Source organism: Nannospalax galili, unplaced genomic scaffold, assembly GCF_000622305.1.
Source record: "Nannospalax galili isolate Female #2095 unplaced genomic scaffold, S.galili_v1.0 scaffold636, whole genome shotgun sequence".
Lineage (NCBI taxonomy): Eukaryota > Metazoa > Chordata > Mammalia > Rodentia > Spalacidae > Nannospalax > Nannospalax galili.
The window spans coordinates 853,108-876,644 of NW_008338112.1; the positions used below are offsets into that span (position 1 = coordinate 853,108).

Consider the following 23,537-nt stretch of genomic DNA (forward strand, 5'->3'; position numbering starts at 1 on the left):
ACTCCTCTTTAACGTAGTGCCTGAAACTCTTGGAAGAGCAGTAAGACAAGAGAAAGAAATTATACGTGTAATAATTGGAAAATAAGAGATCAAATTATCCCTTTATACAGATGATATGATATCTAAGAGATGCCAAAAATTCCACCAGAAAACTCCTAGAAATTATTAACATGTTCATTAAAGTGGTAGGTTACAAAATAAACCTACAAAATATGTAGCCTTTCTATATACCAATAACAAGCAATCAGAGAAAGAGTTCATGGAAACTCTCCCCTTCACAATACCTGTTTTATCTGGGCCAATTATAGGTTCTTAAACACCAAAAGGAAAGTATAACCAAAGATTAATGGGGTCAATATAATTTTTTAATAGCCCATATGTATTGCTAAAGGCTACATAACAAGAAACAATGCCAGACAGGAGATACCTTCCTTTGAGTTATTGGCCAAGGTGGCCCAAAAACTCCCAGACAGTAACCCTGCATAGAACTGGGAAAATGAACAGCAGACCCCAACCTTATCTAAAGGAATATTGACAACTGGTTGCTGCTAGATGAGGAACAGCTGACCTTCCTAAAACAAGGATCTCTAGATAGGCTGATTAGATTCAGCAGATGGACAAGCACTGAAGAATGGCTGGTGGTGCTGATAACACAGTGGGCAGTAACAGGGATGACAGTGTATATGGGCTCCAGTGGGGCTGGGGAGGCTATGGGAGGGTGCCATTTGGGAAGTGGGTGTATAGATGAATAAGACTGTGTGGAATGTTCTGTATGATATACACACAGAAAAAAAATCAACAAATTAAAAAAAGACATATTTGAGGAAGAAGCATAAAAATTTACTTCATGTTAAATAGTAGAGGTGATAAACATTACCAGTGAAACCTACCTGATAACTTTATATCCATACTCAGGTACTAAGTATCTGAGCGTAACCTACTGTGACTAGTAATAATCAGATACATAGAGAGTAGCATTAAAAGTGTAGGAAACAGCATATTTTAAAATGAAATGGAGATCTTCTTTCAAGGGTAAAAGCTTATCCAATTTTATGTCTTACAGGATTTATATTGTACAACTGTATTAATTCATCTGTGAAACTAAAAATGTACAGCTACTTTTGAAAGAGATGTATCTTTGCTCTGGAATGTGTTACTGAATATGTCAAAGCTGTAATGAAATGCTACTTCTAATTGTGTGGTTATTAAATAAAATTTTTTTTTAAAAAAGAAGCACTCTTACTGGAATATTTTTTACTGAAAATATTTTGAATATAAGATTTTGAAGGACCTTGGTGATTTACACACACACACACACGCACACGCGTGTGCGTGCACAGGTTCATGCTTTCATTCATTCATTGCTTTTTCTGTTTCATTCAACATTGCTTTAGATGATGACGCAAAGGTAGCAGAGCTGGTTCTTGTGTTGGAGTAATTCATCGTGGACATAGGCCAATATGTGAAGAGACAAGATCATACGCTCCCATCCATATCCTAATAGAAATTAACTCAGAGTAGAGGAAAATTGACATTTCCTTTCCATCATTCACTGACATAGTCACAAAGAGTGGCAAAGTGTGTACAATATGCAAAATACTTGAAATATTAAAGGTAAACATAACATCATGTATTTAAAGTTCGTGTGTGTGTGTGTGTGTGTTGAGTTTATGTGAATGCAGGTGTGCACAGGCCACAGTATGCATATGGAGGTCAGAGAACTTTTGGAGTTGGTTCCAGGCTTCTACCTTGTTGAATCAGAGTCACTCTTGTTTCTGCTGCACTGTTAGTTGAGCAGGTTAGTTGACCTGCTACTGCACTGAGCTTTTTATATGGGTTCTTGGGATTGAACTCAGATCATCAGGCTTGTATGGCAAGTGCTTTAACCTGTGGAACCACCTTGCCAGCCCTACAACTTCTTTTTTTATTACAATATATTTTATTGATATATTTTGCATTTCATACAATGTATCTTAAATCAGAGATTAACCATCCTCCCCTGTCTGCACCTGCCTTACATCCCCCACCAGATTTCATGCATTCTGTCATATTTCTTTCTTTTTAAAAAATATTTTATTATTTTTATTTTATGTGTACAAGTGTATTGCCTGCATGTATGTGAGTGCACCCGTGTCGTGCAATGCCGTGGACATCAGAAGAGGGCTTCAGAGTCCCCTGGAACTGGAGTTAAGGATTGTTTGTAGCCGCCATGTGGGTGCTGGGAATCGAACCCAGGTCCTCTGCAAGAGCAGTCAGTGCTCTTAACCGCTGAGCCATCTCTCCAGCCCCACATTTCTTTCTTAAAAGAGTTCTCAAACTAAAGTTTAAAAGGACCCAAACTTTTAAATATCTGGATGTTTTTGAATTTGAACACTTAAAGTTGTTTTAAGGGATCCAAAAAACTTTTGTTTATCTGAATTGTATCAACTGATTTTTATGTATTGGTAATGAAAATGGAGAAAAAATTTAAAGTGTCTATTTATTTAAAAGAACAATTTTAAGTCAATTACATATTAACATAAAAATAAAATTTCTAAATGGCAAGATGACTTAGTGAGTAAAAGTGCTTGCCGTGCAAACCTGACAACCTGAGGCTAATTCTTGGAGCCCATGGTGGAAGGCTAGAACTGACTCCAGAAAGTTGTCCTCTGATCTCCACACACATGCCATGGCATGCACGTAACCTGTACTCACACTCACACACAGACCACACATACACACAATAATAATAAATGTTAAATATATAATGTAATAACGAAATTCTCATATTACTTTTGCATTCAATCTATTGTAACATGTTCTTTTGAATGAAACATATTAAATCTGCTGTCACAGAGATGGGAAAGTAAGTCATATTTTAATAACCTTTACCATAGTTAGAATACTTTTCTTGGTTAACACACTAAAATTGTACAAGTGGTACTTAAAGACTAGTTGTAATATGGAATTAGAAACCAGGTATATGAACTTGTTACACACGATCACATTAAATCCATGGATCTGTCTTGCACGATTTTTTTTTTTTTTTTTTTTTTTTTGGTCTTTTTGAGACAGGGTCTCCCTATAGCCCCAGCTGTCCTGGAACTCACTATATAGATGAGGCTGACCTTGAACTTACAGAGATCTGCCTGCCTCTGCTTCCCAAGTGCTGGGATTAAAGGCATGTGTCACCAAGTGGGGCTGCCTTGTGCTCTTGAGTTAACTTTCTACTTTGGAAGATTTTGTAGTGTCATGTGCTAATCATTTGAGAAGTATTGGTTCACCAGTTTGCCACTGCGTTCCCATCATCTGTGCTACAGAATGAGATGCAGGCAGGCACAGAAGAGAGGTAGATTAGGAAGGGTTTGGTGGGTGCTGTGAGGTTGGCCAGAGTCCAAAAGAGGGGAGGACTGCAGCCAGAGGACTCCTGTGGCCTCCTTTTGAGCTTCTCTTCCTCCGTTTTTAATTTTAGTGGATGGTGCTTCCATTTGTTCAGTCTCTAAAACTGGAACTCGGTGAGACTGTGAGGAAAAAGTCAGCGGCAGAAAATTCAAAGGAAAGGAAATGGTTGACGATGCTTGAAGGTGTGGAACATAAAATAAGTCAGTTTATACCAAGAGGAACAATAGAGCCAGGGTACATGGCTTGTAATTCCTCAGTATGTCCACTTTGTCACTTTATGAACAGGGTCTTATTAATCCCTTTTAATCAATAAGGAAAATGAGGCTAGTAACTTGACCAAAATCAAACATCTGCTCATCGACAGATCCAGGACTTGGACTTAGTGTTGTTTGGTTAAAACATTATTAATTTTTCCTTAACACCAGTCAGTCACTTTATAGAAACATAAGCTCAAGGCTAATGCTTCATTTTATAAGCTTCTTGGTTCAGCTATCCTTTCTTGAATGACAAAGAAATTTCTATAGTGTTTGGCACCATATGACACCTTTTACTCTATTTTACTTACTAGCAAAACAAATGTATCATACATCGTAGTCACTCTATCTCTGTAAATTCAAACTTTTATGAAGTCAGATTAGTTTTATTATTTGTTAAGTTGAGGTAGTTTTAACTCTCCATGATTCGTAATCCCAAACAACTGGGTTTTTTGTTTTTGTTTTTTTGAGACAGAGTGTCCCTGTAGCCCCAGCTGTCCTGGAACTCACTTCGTAGACCAGGCTGGCCTCAAACTCACAGAGATCCGCCTGCCTCTGCCTCCCCAGTGCTGGGATTAAAGGCATGCGTCACCACACCTGGCAGCAATTCTCTTTTTAAAAAATGGCTAATACCCCAATATGACCATGAAGAAATGTCCCTTAGGATTTGGTGACACCAGATGTCAGTCAGTGATACACTATCGAAGAGCACAAAGCAGGTGTAGGTGAGACAGTCTGTGAAAAAAAGCTTTTGGAGCTATGCTGTTCAGTGGCCTTCCTGAGGCCTGGCCCAACCCTTCCAGGAACTCAAGTCAAACTTCTAGAAGTGAGGTTGGCTAGATGGAATCTCATTTCTGTGAAAACCTAGCTTTGGGCAGCATTCTGGTGTTTCAGGGACCCATGGCTGACCCAGGTGACAACTCTGAGAGTGGAGGTGAGACCATCCAGCAGTGCTTTCTGTGGAATCCATACAACCTTAATTCTGTGGAACTATGGGGATGGCATTTGGATAAGGGCTGAGTCCTGCTACTTCCTCACAGTTTACATGTAACAACTGTGAAGCAGGTGTGTTTTCTGAGGCAAAAGCAAGGGGAAATAATTTGCATTCATATTTCTCATTAAGTCAGTTTGAAGTTTCCTTTTGAAGTCTGCTCACTCTCAAACATGCGTCTTTCCACTCATTATGTTGTAGGATATAGAACATGTTGTAGAACTTTGAGCGTTCTTATACTTTTCTTTTCTGGAGCAGAATATTTACGAGGAGCTTCCTGAAGCGGTGTCAAGCGTCTTCCAGATAGAGCAGGAGGATATTTTAGAATGGGGAACGTTAGAAGAAGAAAACATTGCATTTAAATCTCAGGAAATTTCAGACATCCAGCCAGCAGAGGACTCAAGTAAACCTAAACCTTCGGAAGCTGACCATCCCGCAGGCGATACAAAAGCACTCAAACGGGCATCTTCAAAGGTAATCAAAAGAAATCACACCCTCTACTTACGCTGGGAACACTTAGAATTAGGAGAATTGAGGATGTACACATGTGAAGAAATTACCCAGGCAAAGACCAAGATATAGGGTGTGTGCGTATATGGGGTGTGTCACCCTTAAAAGGGGTGTCAGAAATGCAGAAAAAGAAAAGAGATGTTTTTTGAGGGCTTTTAGAAGATCTGGGAAGGAAAGGCAGATTTTCAAGGTAAGAAGGCCTCTGGGATCTTTGAGAAATTGACCACATGTCTTCTAGGTATCATCTGAAGGGAGTCAGGAAATGCAGACCACGGATTAGGACTGGGTGAATTTGCCCCTCTTTAGATTTATCCTAACTCTGGAATCCTTTTCTATTGTGAAAATGTGTTTTAGAATTTTATATTAGTTTATTTACCCATGAATTTTAACCCTATATGTAGATCAAAAGTTTAATCTGTAGCGTTGCTGGGATGGGGACGAGGGACAGTGTGTCCCAACAAACCAAGACAGAGTGGAGGATAAGACTTTCTTGACATAGCTGATAAATCTGGATAAAAGAGTGAGGCAGGACTTCAGCACAGACTGGAAGACCTCCAGCAAGAAAATGTGAATGATCATAGCCTTATTGACCACGTCTCCTCTTAGAAGCTCTTTGCAATAAAAGAAAAGTCATTAGTATTCTGAGCTGTCATTTCAACAAGAGAAAAATTGCATAGATGTAATAGTGACTTGTTGAAGAAATTACTGATAAAATAATAATAGAACTGGTTAGTTTTTTAGAAGGTAAAATACCAGTAGCAGTAGACTGCTATATTAAGAATTAGAGGTTTGAGCAGGTGTGGTGGCACATGCCTTTAATCCCAGCACTCAGGAAGCAAAGACAGGAAGCTCTCTGTGAGTTCCAGGCCAGCTTGGTCTACATAGTGAGTTCCAGATCAGCCAGGGCACCATGAGACCCTGTCTCAAAAGAGAAAACCACACATGTAAATAGAAATAGGTTTGGTTATATAATCTGAGATTCTAAATAGACTGATGTTTAAGGGGTATGGGATTCTCTAAATCCACTCAAATTCACACAAAACAATTAGGAGTGATCTTTTTCCTTTATAGTTCTGAAAATACACAAAAGATGAAAGAAATGTATGTATGGCAAAGGAAAGTGGCATGTGGCTGTTGAGATCACACCGAGGGCTGAGATGCAGGAGTCCAGGCCCCTGAATAGTGTTAAGAACAAAAAGGTGATTTTCATGTTAGTTTTAGGTCGTGGGGAGGGGGGGCAAAAATGAAAGACTGCCTTGTCATCATGAGTGAATAGTGTAGTGACAGGAGATAACAGGGCTGCTTTAATTTATTTTGGGGAAAAAGGTTGAGGCTTTAACCGATCAGAAATGTGACAGAGAAAAGGAAGCTGACGAATGCGTACCTCACTTCTTCAGTCTGACAAGGAAATGATCTTTAGTTTAGAAAGAAGACCTGATTGTTAAAAACCCTTGAATCCTGAGATTTGTGGGTGATTTGAAGAGTTAATTCTGATACCTGAACAAGTTGGTTCAGGTAGGTGCTTCTCACCTGCTGTGCTGTTTGAGTAAGAGCTCTGAGGACTGCTGCCTGTTGCTTGTAAGTGTTAATGACATGGGACAGCAAGGACTGCACCTGCTTTGGAATGCAGAAGCCTAGAGACTGGCAACCACAACTCCTGCAGGTTTAGGAGGTAAAGATTGGGATTCTGTGATCTCTGTATTGGTCATGGAGAAAACTTTGAACGATTAAATAGAAAAGAATTGTGCTTTTCAACCCTTCTGAAAGGAAGAGGTGATTCTTTGGAGCACGGATTCCCTCAGGACAGACATAGAAGATGGAGAAGAATTCTAAAAGATTCTTTTAGAATTGTATTAGATGAACCATGAGGACACTGCTAGATGTGTTGCTCAACATGAGGGACATGCACAGCTCACAGGCTCTGGGGCCAGATTTTTAAGGACACAGTCTCTCTCTACCCTTTACTAGATGTATGAGCTTAGACTAATTACCAAACTACTTGTATGCCTGTGTTGTGAAATGCAAACAATGACAGTACCATTTTGTTGTGTGAAGTTGGTATGCAGATGGCATGAGAGAGAGCCCTTACACCCAGCATGGAAATTGGTGATTCGTGTTAAGCACTGAATGTCAACAATCCGCTGATGAAAGCCTCCTCACAGTGCTGCAGATAAGATTGCAGTTAGGAGAGCCACTGGTTGGATTTTTAGTTATGCATGCATATAGCATATAATTACTGCATGAAAGTCTCTAGTGGAGTGCCATAGGGTTGAGTCTAGTTTAACATACTCCTTAAAAATGTGAATCAGAATATGGGAGATTTACTGATTGGATTTGCAGATAATGTCCAAAATGTGACTGGTACAATTTGGTTACTGAGAGCTCAGATGAAACTCAGTAGGCATAAATGTATGTTCTCTTTTGCCTTTGGTCCACCAACCAGGTGTGGGATAGGATTTAGTAACAAATGTGAACAACCTCGGGGCTTAAAATGGTAATGCCATTTTGTGATAGGAAGGCAAATGCACTGCAGTTTGCGTTGGTTGACAGATGTCATAGGGAAGGTAGTTTTTCTCTTGGCTAATCTGATCGCCCAGTTATTGATAGTACCTTAAATACTGGGTTCCTATCTGAGTATCCAACCCCAAGAAGGGACTCTGACAAATTAGAGATTTGGAGGGGAGATGACAAAGCACAGTACTTCAGAAACATGCCATGTAAGGTAGCGTTGAAGGGGCCAAAGATTTTTACCTGATGAAAAAAAACAAAAAACAAAAAAACCCAAGGCAGTAAATATACTCAGGTATTGCACTGTCAAATGGAAGAGGGCTAGATTGTGCTGTTATGGTTCCTGAGATTTGAATTGTGACTGGTGAATGAAAGGTGTTAGACTCAATAGTAAAGAAACAAACAAAGATGTTAATAAGTGGAGGTGTTTTGAAGAGAAAATGGCTGAGTTAACGTATATTCAAGGTCTCTGACCACATTAAAGCTGATGAGCGCTTGGTGCACTGTGAAGGCAAAGTTCAGGTATTAACTGCAGGTGAGGTTGGAACGCTCTGCTTTTACTATTCTGTATTACTTTCTAATCCAAGGCGTTGCAATAGCTCATTCCTTCTCACCGAATGAAGCCCAGTTCCTGCACCTGACTCATAACAACTTCCCTTCGCCAGGCCTTTTTCTGTTTATCCAGCTGTATCTGTTTTTGCAGGGAAAGCCTCCCTGATTTCTTCCTTAAATGTAGTCTCAAAACAAGACAAAAAAATTGGAGTAACCCAAGGAAAAAACCCTACGTGTGATTATTACTATACATTTAGCAAAATTTCTAGGCAATCTGGGAAAACAGTATTAGTAGCACATAATTCTTAAAGGCAACTATTTGGGAGACAATATATTTGTGTTTGCCAAGTAATAGAAAAGAAAATTTCATAAATATTGCTCAAAATAACAACATAAAGCATTAAAGCTCTTCTAGCTGTACATGTCATCACAAGTCCTGTCAAACCTTAAGAAACTAAGGGGAAGTTCTATTAAGATATCAATTAAGAGCGGGCGTGGTGGTGCTAGCCTTTAATCCGAACACTGGGGAGGCAGAGGCAGGTGGGTCTGGGTGACTTCAAGGCTAACCTTGAAGGTCTACATAGTGAGTTCCAGGCCAGCTGGGGCTACAGGGAGACCCTTCTCAAAAAGATAAAAAAAATAAAATAAAAATACCCAAAACCCTAAACAAAACAAGAACCCCCGAAACCCCAAAACAAACAAACAAAACCCCAAAATAAAATATCAATTGAGGTGAGGGATGGGGAAAAACCATCAGTCAGGAAGAGCAGGAGGTGGGGGAGACACTCAGTGGATAAAGCACTTGCCCTGCAGTGTGAGGAGAGAATCTCTAGGAGTCAGGTAAATGTAGGTGAGTGAGGTGACCTACCCGTAATTAAAGCCCCAGAAGGCAGGGACAGGATCTTTGGTGCAAAGCGCCCATGAGGGTAATCGAAATGCTGTGTATAGGGCCAGTTGAAAGACTCCTTCAATGACTAAGGTGAAGAGGATGGAAGCTCTTGCCATCTTCCTTGGGCCTCCACACAGGTATGCACACATGTGAAAACATGTAAACACATACCTGTGAGCATACATATATGCACATGTATTCCATACATGCACAAGAAAAAAAAGTGAAAAAAAGGAAAAGTAGACTGGGCTGGGGCATAGCTTAGTGGTAGAGTATTTGTAGCATGCCTGACACCCTAGGTTCATCCTATATTTCTTCTTTAGTTATTTTAATTTTTAAAATTTTTATTTATAATTAAAATATTATAAATAAATATGATGCTGACATTTTATTTCCACAAACATTTGCACATAAAACTAGAAATGGATTTAGGAAAAAATAACTCACCTTTAAGATTTATATTCTGCTATAAAATACATACAGAAATCAGGAGTATAAACATGCCATTAAATATGAGAGGTCTAACTCTCAATATTATACCTTTCCTTAACAGCATACTTTATATGTTTTTAAAGGTGAAATCATCAGAAATGTTGCAAATCAGAGGAAGAGAAGTCAAACGAACACGAAAAAGTCAACCCGTTATACCACTGAGACCAAGAATGCCTTTAAGACCTCATCAGGATAAAAAACTAATTAAAAAGTAACTTTCTTAACACATTTTCTGTACTTTAAAAAAAGGTTTATTTTTATGTGTATTAGTGTTTGGCTGCATGTATGTGTGTGCATGACCCATGTGCTTGGTGCCTGTGGAGGGCAGAAGAAGGTTTTGGTTGTCCTGGAACTGGAGTTACAGATGGTTTTTAGCCGCCAAGTGGGTGCTGGGAATCAAACTCAGTTCCTCTGCAAGAGCAGCACAGTGCTCTTAACTGCTGAGTATCTGTCCAGCCCCTTTACACATTTTATTATCTGAAGAGTGGGCATTCAGTACGTGGATACATGAAAATGCATTTTTAAAAGGGAAACTAAGTGTCTTATAAATTCCTGTAGAGATCTGAGTTAAAACGTCTCAAAGGAGAGTGGCACATGTTCTCTCACTGGGATGGGATACTTTACCCCTTGCTTCTCTCTAGGCCTGCTTTGGACCAGTGCACCTTATAGATGCAACATCTGGAATTAACAGCTCTTTGTGAGACCAGAGAAAAGTAAATATTAATGTGTTGGGTATAGTTTTGGTCACTGTTAATGCCTGATTTTGATGAACTGCTTACTATACTGGTAACTTTACTATGATAGAATACTCTACTCCAAATGGTCATAGGCTAGACAGCTTAGTAGTTTAGGTTTCTTTCTTTCTGTCCCTTCCAGTTTCACGCTCCCTGGTCATATCTTTAATTGAGTTTCCTGTCATACAGCCACAAGTTTGAACAATGCTGTATGAATGCAATTCAGATTACAGTTTACCTTTTGCCAGTCAATCCTGTTCAGACTGGTTTTCTCTTTATTTTACCACTAGGTTTTTGTCTAGGGACGGGTTTAGGTTAGGATTTGAGTTCAGGATAGAGGGGTTGGTTTATTCTAGATTATTCTTCATTTAACTCTTTATGGGAGTTTAAAGTCACTTTAATTATTAGTTTTTGTTGCTTAGGAAACTGGGAAGAGTGCTGGACCTTTTTTATTGCCAGCCTGAACTTTGTAAATAGATCTTACTCACAATTTAGTAGCTGAGACTAGATTCATGGGAAAAGAATTCCAAAGCTGATGGAACAGTGAAATCGGCATTTAAGTGACCCGTGCATGCCATTGCTTATCTGCCCTGCTTTAAGCTCATTTAGTTAGCAAGATTATGTATTAAAACAAATAGTGACAGCACACAACAAGTGTTTTACCTTCAATAAATAGTTACTGTCAGATTATCAATGAAGCAGAAACTTCTTGATTTTTTTCCCCCTAAAAAACCTTGCATTTAGTGCATTAAGCAAAGTAGTGCGGCCACACACAGAGTCAGGGTCTTTTCTTTTTTATGTCTTAGTGTTTCAAAGAATGACAAATAGTCCTGCTTAAGGAGAGAGCGCTGTAAAAACACATAGCCTTTCTTGAGCATGCCAAAAATATTTGTAGATCTTATTGATATATATTTGCCCTTTTAATTAATGAAAGCTGAAATTAGACATTTCCATCACAGAGAAAGAAGACTGAAATGCAAAGGAAGAAAAACGGGTGTTTAGAGAATTTATTTATAGAACTGCCTCTTAGAAAAGTATTTCTGAAAACCCTTAATTCGCCGCTTCTTTGTCTTCAGTCAGTCAGTTCTGATTCTCACTAATGACCAGCCTCAAATAAGTAATTTTCTTGGGAATTCAGTCCTCGATTGCAGCGTGATGTTATTTAGTTCAGTAACCATTGATCAGTTGCTAATCTATGTTGTTAGACGGTGATGTGAGCACCATCAGATTGGCTGCGATGCTTTTTAACGAAAAAAATAAAATCAGCAATGCGATCTCAAGCACACTCTACTAGCCAGGACCTGCCTGGAGCAGGATGATGCTACAAGTGAGCCTGGCTTGGGAGCTTGCCTTTCTGTCCTGCTGGCTCCCTGTCTCTCTCCCTGCCCCTTGTCTCTACGTCTCTGTCTGCCTCTCCCCTTTCTAGTTACTGAGTACCCTCATCCCCGAATTGCTGGTCTTCCCTTTTCCCTCTCCCAATTAGGTCTCTAGCTTCATATTTACCTCTTTTCCTCCCCTACTGTGTTTACAATTGTTAGGTTCTTTCCTTGCGGGGCACTCTGCAGCTTTAGAAAAGCCATATACCTCTTTGTATAAGTGACTGACTGATTTACATAGTGTGCCTAACAATAGACGAAGTGCCATGCAGCACACATCAATGAGAGTAACAACAAAAGGAGGATTTCCACAGACTGCAATTATTTAATTTTTTAAGATCGGTTCTTACAAAAGCAAGAGCTACAGTTTTTTATCTCTTTTTTTCCTGAAGAGTTTTAGAGAAGTTGGTAACACAGCTTGCAAGTGTGAGAAGTAAGATGGGTCGGTAGACAGAGCAGCACGGACTACCCCCGGCAAAGGGTCAAAATCAACGACTCGTGACTAGGACAGTGCAGGGGAGAGACATTTGTAAAAAGCAAACAAAACCAAACCAAACTCCCAAACCAAAACCAAGGTGATAGAAAGCAGAGTAAAAATGAAATAAAGACAAAGAAAAAAAACTTTGCAAAGATGTCTGTCATTAAGATATTGTCTTAAGGATGTTTAGACATGGACGGAAAGGTCGACAGCACTCTGTCTTTGTGACTTGTCGTTTAAGCTAATAATAGCTGATGACTGCTATGTGAAAGGCACTGTGCTAAATGCATTTACTCTTCTTTCTTAAGTCAAGGCCTAGGACTAAATGAGAATTTAAATAGGATTTGAATTCAGGCAGTCTGACCCTCGAAGGTCCACTCTTAACCTCTGTGCTAGAAGTCAGGCAATATGCTAAGTGTCTTGAAACTTACAGAGAAGTCAGTCAGGTGCAGTAAGCAACAAAGAACTACTGTGCTGAGCAAAAGAGTCAATATGGATCTGGTGGGACTTTGCAGATGGGAGAAGACAGAGAGTATGGTGCTCAGCTCAACTGACAAAGCTCTGCCTGTGCAGGAGGAGGTGAGGGGGACCATGCCTGCAGTGTGCTGGTAGGGAGAGTGGAGAAGGGACACATCTGTGCAGTCCTGGGTCTGGGAGAAACTCTACCTTGTGTAGGATATGCAGGTGAAGGGGGGAGGGGGGGAGAGAGAGAGAGGACAGAGATATTTTGTATCTCGAATATGAGGAATCTAGGTTCATCATGACAACAGGGATGAGATTTGGGAGCACTTGGCAAAGAGGGAAAAACAAACTCTGAACATGACCTTACAAGTGTTCAAAGAGAAGCTTGAACCTAGAAGGCACACCTGGTGTGGAAGCTGATGACTTTGAATTATAACAAAATTGGGAGAAACACGGAAACCTGAGATAGGGGAGAGCTAAACAGCTCCTGGAGGAAGAACGATTTCAAGAAGAGTCAACATAAGAGTCAACATTATCAAATGTGGCTTGGAGGTCTTAGAGAACATGATCTATAGATCCAAAGCTCATTTGATTCAGTAAAGAGGAGGGACGGAGCAGTACTGGGTACTGGTCACTTCTACTCAGTTGGCAATAATAGAAAATGCTTGCAGCTTATAGACAGAAACACTGTGCTTGGGTTGCATTAATTTTGGGACTTATCCAAAATAAGCCTGCCCAAAGAAAGGATAGTCTCTGTGGTACAGGTTTACTGTGGGAGTTAGAACATGTAAGGCACCCAGCATAGAGCACACACTAGGCACTCAGAAGGTTGATTGGATGGCAAGTGGCAGGAGGCATTAAGAAAGCAGGAGAGAAGCAAATTGCAGAAGAGTGGGAAGGGCTGTGACACCTCAGAGAGCCCCAGTGTCTTACTGATGGGCTTCATAAATGATGTGGTATGGATAGTGTTCTGTCTTTTCAGGGACAATAGCATTTGAGCAGAGGAAGGCATCATGGCTGGATACAGTGTCCCCGACTGAGTTACAGAATTCAAGAGAGAAGAGGCCAGTAAAGGGATGATAATGAGTTTGCTTTTAGACCTATTGAATATGTAGTTTCCATAAGACATGTAGTTGGATATGAACTTGAGGCCCTGGACAATGCATGAAACCACAATATTAAATTTGTTATAGACCTTTATTATAGTTTTATGCCTGATCCCTATACTTTTGTATTCCAATAAAATGCATTTCTTATCTGAAGACACTTAGTAATGAAAGAAACACTTTCCTTCCTGCTGCAGAATCCCACAGGGCTTCCGCTTTCCTCATCTTCATGACCTGTGCAACATGGTCCCAGCTGAGGAATTACCCATTGATCTGCGCCTGGCTTCCCGTGTGTATCACACTCCGAACCAGAAAGGTCACAATACCCTCCTTAGACTACTGGGATCATCATTCTTAGGTGATCACTTCGTAGATGAACAAAGAGATAGGTAAGAGTTTTCTGGTTACTTTGCTTAAAGTTGTTGAGGGTATTTATAGCAAGAGTGAGAGGAAGAATGAGAGAGAGAGAAAGAGAATATGCCAGAGAGTGAGAATGAGAGAGAATATGCCAGAGAGAGAGAGAGAGAGAGAGAGAGAGAGAGAGAGTCTTTCTGTTAACCCATTAATGGCAAACCCCTTATGATCAAGTCTGAAAGGTCTTACCACTTAACACAGTTGCTTTGGAAACTGAGTAAAAGGTTTGGGAGTCACATTCAAACCACAGCAATAACTAACAAGAAAATTTGGTTCATCGTCCCAGTTCTCAAAGTATTCCATCCATTTTCATATGTTTTCTTTACAACGACTCTGGAACACAAAGGTGGGAATTGAGGCCACAGAAGGTCAGGAGCTCACGTGCACTGTGATAAGAAACCACGTTCTGGGACATGAACTAAATCAGACTTTGAACTGGATTTTACCCTCATTGGACATACTCTCGGCCCAAGATGTTGTATAAAAGTCAGGTTTCTGGAGTTCATTTCATTCTCCTGTGTCTCACTTTCCTTAGAATCCACATACCGCTCTGCGCACAGTAAACAATCCTCGGCATTCTCCAAAGAGAGCGGGAAAGGAGCTAGTATTGCTCAGTAGGCAACGATATTTCGAGCCTTGTGCTTCCTGCTTTTACATATGCTTTCTATTTAAGTTTTCAGCTGTGAGGGAGAAGTAATAATTTCCATTTTATTCATAAAAAGTTTAGGCTTCATGATATCAGGTTACTTGCCCAAGTTTCACTGAGCAATGATTAGAATTCAGGTATGTCTAACTCAGTTTCCCTCAACCCATTTTCCTTCATTTTCTCCACTTAAAATATACTTTAAGAGGGTTTTTTTTTTTTTTTTTTTTTTTTTTTTGTCTTTTTGAGGCAGGGTCTCCTTGTAGCCCCAGCTGTCCTGGAACTCACTATGTAGAAAAAAAGTATTTCTACTTGTAGTATTGTCTTTATGCCTATATTTTATACATAAAAAGAGAAATCTTTCATCATCCTACCCTCCTGATACCCAAAACATTGATTTTCAACTTCATGGAATCAATGTTTCCTAACCACCAAGAACGCATGCTCCATTCCCCTGTATTCAAAACATTGGGTGGAAATCATGAAAAATCATCTACCATATACTTTAAGAATAGTAAATATATTAAATTAAGCCAGGCACAGTGGCACACACCTTTAATCCCAGCACTTGGGAGGCAGAGGCAGGCGGATCTCTGTGAGTTCAAGGCCAGCCTGGTCTACATAGTGAGTTCCAGGACAGCTGGGGCTACAGGGAGACCCTGTCTCAAAAAGGCATATATATATATATATATATATATATAATTAAATAGTGCCCTTTTCAATATTAGAGTTAACACTAGATAGATAAGATACAAACATTCTAGTAGATCTCTTCAGTTGTACCCCACACATTACTAATGGTATACTAAACCCACTGTTTTCACTGTATATTCTGAACTCATTTCCTTAAATACAGTTTTGGCAAAATTTGGAGCTGTATATTCTTTTATGGTTTAAAGTAACCTGTTTTCACGGTGTTGAGTAACCATAATGAGTTTTAACTTGAATCCTTGATAGAAAGGATTCAAACTATTATCAAACTTAATTTTTCTCTAGGAAAAGTGTATTTTAGGACTCACATGAGTGCTAACTTTTTAAAAAACAGTATAAGAATTTTGAACATTTCAAAACTGTTTTAGTATCCCTGATAGAAAGTAGCAGTTGAGGGCTGGAGAGATGGCTCAGCAGTTAAGGGCATTGACTGCTCTTGCAGAGGACCCGGGTTCGATTCCCAGCACCCACATGGCGACTATGAACCATCCTTAACTCCAGTTCTAGGGGAATCCGAAGCCCTCTTCTGACCTCCACAGCATTGCATGACACGGGTGCACTCACATACATGCAGGCAATACACTCATACACATAAAATAAAAATAATAAATAAAATATTTAGAAAAAAGAAAGAAAACAGCAGTGGAGCATGGCAGTCTTTGGAAAGCCTGAGGCTGGCAGTGCACAGTAAATGTCATGAGTGTCAGCTAGTGTTCACGGATTCTGCTTTTTGTTTCAGTACTGAGAATTAAACCCAGGGCTGTGGATGTGCCAGGAAAGTGCTCTGCCGCTGAACTAGATGCCCAGTCCTTAAAACTCTGTTGTTTTCAGTCAACCCCTTTAACATTCCACAGGCCAAACATCATTTTGAGGATTTACAGCTTCTATTGTTATGCAAACTGTTAAAATTGCTGATTTCTTTCCTATCTGTTTTTTTACTTCTTCAAGTAGACCTCACTTTCTTTTTCTAAGAGCGTCAATAAATGCTCTGTTTGATAATAATTCTTGGTAATTTGTTCTTAAGTACCAAATAAGAAGTTAATTTAAGTACTGAATATTTAATTCTCTAGCATCCATCTCTCGAGGATTACCTTGCTAAACATAGCTTAACCTTTTTGAAATATATCTGTCTGCTGAGCCTACAACTTCAGAGAAATGTGTAATTTTTTTCCTGCTCTAATAAGAGTTCTGAAGAAGGTAACTGTAAACACGAAGCAGGCACCCTTTTATTTGGTGACTTTTGCTTTCACTGTAATAATAGTTAACCCTAAACTTATGGTTATATTGTTTTAGTGCTTTTAATTCTCCATAGAGGGGCTGGAGAGATGGCTCAGCAGTTAAGAGCACTGACTGCTCTTGCAGAAGATCCGGGTTCGATTCCCAGCACCCACATGGCAGCTATGAGTCGTCCTTAACTCCAGTTCCAGGGGATTCCGAAGCCCTCTTCTGATCTCTGTGGCATTGCACGACATGGGTGCACTCACATACATGCAGGCAGTACACTCATACACATAAAATAAAAATAATAAATAAAACATATTTTTAAAAATTCTCCATAGAGTAACTGTTATTTGTGGCAAACACCAAGAATATTTAGTAGGGCTAAATATTTGAAATAGGAAAGTCAAACAAATTTATATTGTTAAGTAGCAATTTTGGTGACAACTATAAAATATTTCAACTTGAAATCTTTTACTTTGAAATAAATTTTGTATTGGTCTGGAGCTCACCAGCTAGACTAGGGTGGCTAGCTAGCCAGCTCCATGTATTCACCTCTGTAGTGCTGGGACTGTATGTGCACGCCATGGTACCCAACTTTTTTATGTGGATTCTGGGGATGAAACTCAGGTCTTCATGCTTTTAAGGCAGATAACTTTACAACTGAGCTGTTTTCCCAGCCGCACTATTTAAATATACAGAATTCTAGACTTATGCAAAACCAGGGTAATGCTTTCTTTATATTGTTTCTAATCTGATTTTTAATAAGTCATCATTTTGTAAGTTTCTTTGCATGTCAAGAAACATAAGTCTGAGTAATCATTTACATCAGCACATCTTTGTATGTACCTATTATGTGGCCGACACAGAGATACCTGAAAATAGGAAGCACAATCTCTACCCTCAGGGTACCTGGAAACTAGCAAACCCAAAGGGGTGAACAGTGGGACAGTTAAGATGGGAAAGTGCAGGGTGCTATGGAAAGGTGTGAGTCCCACATCACCAGGGAAGCTTTCCATTGAAAGCTGAAGACTGAGTAGAAGACGGCTGGGAGGAGCAGCATGCTCTGCTGCTCAAAATACAGCCAAGTCATACACTGGCACTATTACCATCACCTGGGAGCTTGTCAGCAATGCAGCGGATTTTGATACACATGTGTTTGAAAGTCACTGCTGTGGATCATTGAAGCTCATCTGAAAACCGGAAAGAAATCTAATAGTAGGGAAGAATAGGCAACGGACTGGTCAAGTGGCAGGAGTAGGATGTATAGTAGGATGTGAGAGTGTGTCCTCCTTGGGGGAAGGGTTCTTACAGTGATTGGGACACATTGCTAGGATTTTCAGTTTAATTTTTTGAAGGGAGAATGATGGGATTTGTCAGCCTCTTTAAAATATCAGTTTCTGTATTTTTTTTTAGCTGCTACTTTCTGTAGTAGCTAAAAACTGAAGCATAGTTCATGGGGCTGCAGAGATGGCTCAGTGGTTAAGAGCATGTGCTACTCTTCCAGGGGACTGAGTTTGGATCCCAGCACCCACCTCCGGCAGTTCACAACTGCCTGTAACTCCGGCTGCATGGGACCCAAGACCTTCTGACCTCTACAGGAACCTTCACATATGCATACGCATACTACAGACACACATGCATGCACATAAATGAAAATAAATCTTAAAAAATCATGGTTCTGCCGGGCATGGTAGCTCATGCCTGTATTCCCAGCACTTGGGAGGCAGAGACAGGCGGATCTCCGTGAATTCAAGGCCAGCCTGGTCTACATAGTGAGTTCCAGGGCAGCTCGGGCTACAGGGAGACCCTGTCTCTAAAAGACATATATATATATAGCAAGCATTAGTCCCTTGATGGATAGGTGGCAAAGATTGTCTCCCAGTCAATTGATTACTCACTGTTAAGTATTTATCCATTGATCTTATCTTAGGGATCCACTCACTCTCAGCTCTTTTTCTACTTTCCTGGCTCTGCTGTCTCATGTTCATCCTTTTTTTGAAAAAAGATTTATTTCAATGTGTGTGTGTGTGTGTGTGTGTGTGTGTGTGTGTATACACATGAATGCATTGCCCATGGAGGCCAGAGGCATTGAATTCCCTGGAGTTGTAGTTATGGGAGATTGTGAGTCAGCTGACATGGGTGGTGGGAACCAAACTCATGTCCTTTACAAGAGCGGTACATGCTCTTGACTGCTGAGTCATCTCTCCAATCCCTCAGCCTCCATTCTTGATGCCTCCTACCCCCTTAACTGGAGTGTTTCAGGCTTATCCTGGGACCTTCTTCATCTATCTCTACTCAAGGTCCTTGAGTTTCTCAAGGACCATGGATTTAAATGCTATTTACATGCTGATGACGATCAAGTGCTCAGGTAGTTAATGCTCCGCATGGCACTTTGTGTAGTAGTTCAAAACTGAAGCAATTTAAGTGTTGACTTTCAGTGGCCGTTCAATAATGTGAAACACTGCAGTCATGATGAAGTTGAGTTCCCTGAGTTGAAAGAAGGCAGAAATCCAAAATACAGAAAAATGTGATTTCCTAAAACAAGGTTTTTGTCTGAGGCAGGTTCTCGCCCTGCTGCACAGGCTGGTCTTGCACTTGTAGAAAGCCTCCTACTCATCTTCCTAAGTGCAGGGGATTTGCAGGCTGCCTGGATTTAAGCAAATATATAGTTTTGTATAGAGGAAAATTCAAAAAAACTGTTTACTCTGTTTTTTTCTATTTTCATTGTTGATTGTACATGATATCTATTGAAAGCGATACTTTATTGTCTTATCTTCTGATTTATTTAGGTAGAGTTATTTGCCCATTTAAAAAATGTTTTTACAAATTTTAGTTAGCTTAGTTAGGGTTTCTTTTTTCATTGCTCTTATCTATGTCCCTTGAATAATTTTTAAGCTAATTGGAAATTTGCTTCTTTTAATAGATTGAATATTCATTTACTGTCATGTCAGGTATGGTTAGCACTTTGTTATTTTATGTTGTTTTCGCTTTCTTTGTACTTATAGCTGTTAGATTCACATTTTCAGCATTTTTGTTTTGTCTGCTTATAATATGTGTTAGTTTTCTCTTGCTGTCACAGGGACACCTGGCAAAGCAACCTATGGAAGAAGGGTTTATTTTGGCTCACACCTTGAGGGCACAGACCATCATGCCTAAATCATCATGGTAAGAGTGTGAGTTGGCAGGCTTATGAGGAAAGCTGGTTACATTGTTTCTCTAGTCAGAAAATAGTTGGGGAGAGGGAAGGGGGGAGAGAGAGAGAGAGAGAGAGAGAGAGAGAGAGAGAGAGAGAGAGAGAGGAGAGGGAAATGATGGAAAAGAGGAGAGAGGGGAAGAGAGAGAAGAAAGACGGATTAATCTGGCGTTCAGCTCTTCTTTTTTTATTATTTTTATTTTATGTGTACGAGTGTATTGCCTGCATGTATGTAAGTGCACCCATGTCATGCAATGCTGTGGAGGTCAGAAGAGGGAGTCGGATTCCCCTGGAACTGGAGTTAAAGATGGTTGTTAGCCGCCATGTGGGTGCTGGGTATCGAACTGGGTCCTTTGCAAGAGCAGTCAGTGCTCTTAACCGCTGAGCCATCTCTCCAGCCCCTCTTTCTTCTTTTTATTCAATCTGGAACTATAGCCTTTGGAATGGTGCCACCCACATTAAGAGTAGGTCTTCCCACCTCAATTAACTCAGTCTAGAAACCCTCACAAATTTATATAGAATTTTGTATGTAGTTCTCCTGAGTGATCCTAAATCCTGTTAAGTTGACAATATTAAATAATCACAAGTCCATCCCTTGTCCACTTGACACCCAGACATGTCATTTACATCCACAAAATTTTATACCCTCTCCCCATAGACTCATGGCCATCTCCTAATGTGAAATATAATCAGTTCAACTTCAAAAATCCCCATAGTCTTTAACAATTCTCAAACTATTCAAAAGTTTAAAGTGCAGATTTGCTTCTGAGACTCAGGCAAATGGTGAGCCACATATTACAAAGTTACATACTTCAAATACACAATGACACAGAGTGACATAATCATCCAAAAGGGAGAGTGGAAGGGGACATAGCTGGTCAAAGCAAGACTGGAAACCAGTAAGGAAAATAACAAATCCTGCAGTTCCATGTCTGGTATCTGAGACTCATGATGAAATTTTCAAGGCTCCAACAGTGTTGAGCGGCCCCATCCCTCCAGCCTTGCCATCTGTGGTACATGTAGTCTCTCCCTGGACAGATCCACTCCATGGTTGTAGTTTGCCTTGGTGAATGTATTGTGGTCCTGGGATCGTCAGTATTCTGGGGTCTCCATTACAACTCAAACATCACTTTCCCAGCTTCACATAGTGGTCTCTCAGGACCTTTCACAGGAACTTCAACCCTGTCATGAATTACCTGGCCTCTCTGATACCTTAGGGTGAGCCTTCATGATTTCTCAACCTTTCTTTTATGCATGAAAAACAGTAACACATGAAAAATGCTGCTCAGCTGTGCTGCTAGCTTGAGACATGGCCTGGCCCCCTTGGACAGCAGCTTCGGTGGTCTCTGTGCTTACTCTGAGGAAACACTTCCCGTGGTGGTTGTTTTGATCAGGGTTAGCTCCATTCTCAGTTCCTACCCTACCCATCTGAGTCTTCAGGGCTCGGGTCTTAACCTCAGGGTACCTGCCCCATTGTCCTGCTGTAAAGCGTGATGTTTCTTTTTAATGATGCTAATTACAGCTGCTTTCCCTGAACCCTCCTTTGTCAAAATTTAAACACTCCTTTCTTAACTACACATTTTTCATACTTTCCTGATCTCTGTCAGGGTAGATCTGAATAAACACAGTGAGCAGCTTGAATGCCGTCTTGTCCTGAAACTTCCTTTTGCCAAACGTACTGCATCTTCACCTTTGAATTCATCCTTACTCAAGGGGCTGGAGAAATGGCTAAGTGGTTAAGAACACAGGCTGCTCTTGAAGAAGACTTGGGTTCAGTTCCCAGGACCCACATGGTGGTTAACAACTATTCATAACTGAAGTTCCAGAGGATCTAATGCTCTCTTCTGGCTTCTGTGGATATTACATACATGTGGTGCACTGCAGGCAAAACACTCATACACATAATAAAATAAGAATAAATACAAAATAAATTTTAAAAAGTTCACAGGACATGACCAGAACATAGCCAGATTCTTTGTCAATATAAAATATAAATGGTTTTGGGGGCTGGAGAGATGGCTCAGTGGCTAAGAGCACTGACTGCTCTTGCAGAGGACTTGGGTTTGATTCCCAGCTTCCACATGGCAGCTATGAACCGTCCTTAACTCCAGTTCCAGGGGAATCCGAAGCCCTAAAATATTAAAAAAATATATAAATGGTTTCTAGTCTGATCTCTGATACAGTCTTACTCCACTTGAAACGTCTTCAGCCAGCCTTTCACTGTTGGCATTTTTCTCAGTATCCTGGTCTAGCCCGTTAAACTCTGTCTTTAGCAATCTAGGCTCTAGGCTTTTTTCAAACCAAAGTTCAAATCTCTTCCTGCAAACCAATTCTAAAGGCCTAAGAACCACATAGGTTGATCATATTAATAACCCTATTCCTGGCACCAGTTTTATAGCTTAGTTACTTCTTTCCTTGCTAAAATACCTGGAAAAAGCAAGTTAATGCAAAAAGCTTTTTTGTTTTTGCTCACAGTTTGAGTGCACAGCCCATCATGGAGAAGAAGTTATAGCAGGAATATGAGGCAGCTGGTCACATTGTATCTACAGTCCGGAAGCAGAGAGGAATGCTGGTGTTCAGCTCTCCTTTGCTCTTTTAATTTAATCGGCTCTGGCCCAAGCAGTGGTGCTGTGCACATTTAGGATGGTCCTTTCCACCTCAATGAACACAATCTAGAAACTCTCTCACAGACATGCACAGAGGTTTGTCCCCTCGGTGATTCTAGATATTATTGGCAATCTAATTTAACATCACCTTTGTTATCATTATCTATTGCCTATTGCCTAATATTGTGAGATAGCTGAGTCGAGCCTGATTTTATTTTATTTACATATAATTTGTTCTTCCTGTACTCTCAGATGCTTACAGAATTTTAAATTTTTTAAAATTAAATAATTTCACTAGCATATGTTTGGGCATGGGCTGCTTTCCTAGTAGTTTTTCTTTGTATACACAAAGCCTTTTGGATATGGTACTATATCTCTTCAGTTGAAGATTTTTTTATGTTTTATAAAATAATAATGACTGAAAAGAATAATGTTTGCATTCTATTTTCTTTGAACATTTCTTTATGAATATCAAACACCTATAGTTTGGACCTTAATTTTCTATCCTCCACACACATCATTTTTTTGCCTATGTTAACCTCTCAAACTTCTGTTTATCAGTGGTTTTGTTTTCTGAGGTCTAAATTAAAAAACAACCTCCAATTTAGTAGTTACAACATTTTTCTTAGTTCTACAGTATCTTAAGAAAAATATAAATCTTCATTCTTGTCTGAAATTCTATTACTTATTTCATGAAGACATTAAAAACATTTCCTTTCCCCACAGTAAATTTTCTGTAAAACGACGCTCTTCCTGTGGAGCACCTCGACTTGTTTCTTTGCTGTGCGTTGCAGATTCTCCTCACAGAGCTAATAATGGGTTTTTTTCTGTGTGCTCATTTTTCAATGAAGACTGAAGATAGTTCTTTTCCGGATACCAAAATTAATTTAGATAGATTTCCCTGTTTTGTTCTAATATTTTATTCATTTTTATTTTATGTGTATGAGTGTATTGCCTGCATGTTGTGCAGTACCCGCAGAGGACACAAGAGGGTGTTGGATGCCCTGGAACTGGAG

General features: G+C 39.9%; 1 protein-coding gene across 1 annotated transcript in view; it reads left to right on the forward strand.

The window, feature by feature from the left end:
- The window catches only part of Ttc6 (tetratricopeptide repeat domain 6), a 247,768-nt gene that overhangs the window by 79,552 nt on the left and 144,679 nt on the right, over positions 1 to 23,537 (forward strand). The window contains exons 3-5 of the mRNA XM_017798103.1: positions 4,882 to 5,100; positions 9,661 to 9,788; positions 13,931 to 14,122. Coding sequence (XP_017653592.1) covers positions 4,882 to 5,100; positions 9,661 to 9,788; positions 13,931 to 14,122 — 539 coding nt within the window. The remainder of the gene's footprint in view (positions 1 to 4,881; positions 5,101 to 9,660; positions 9,789 to 13,930; positions 14,123 to 23,537) is intronic.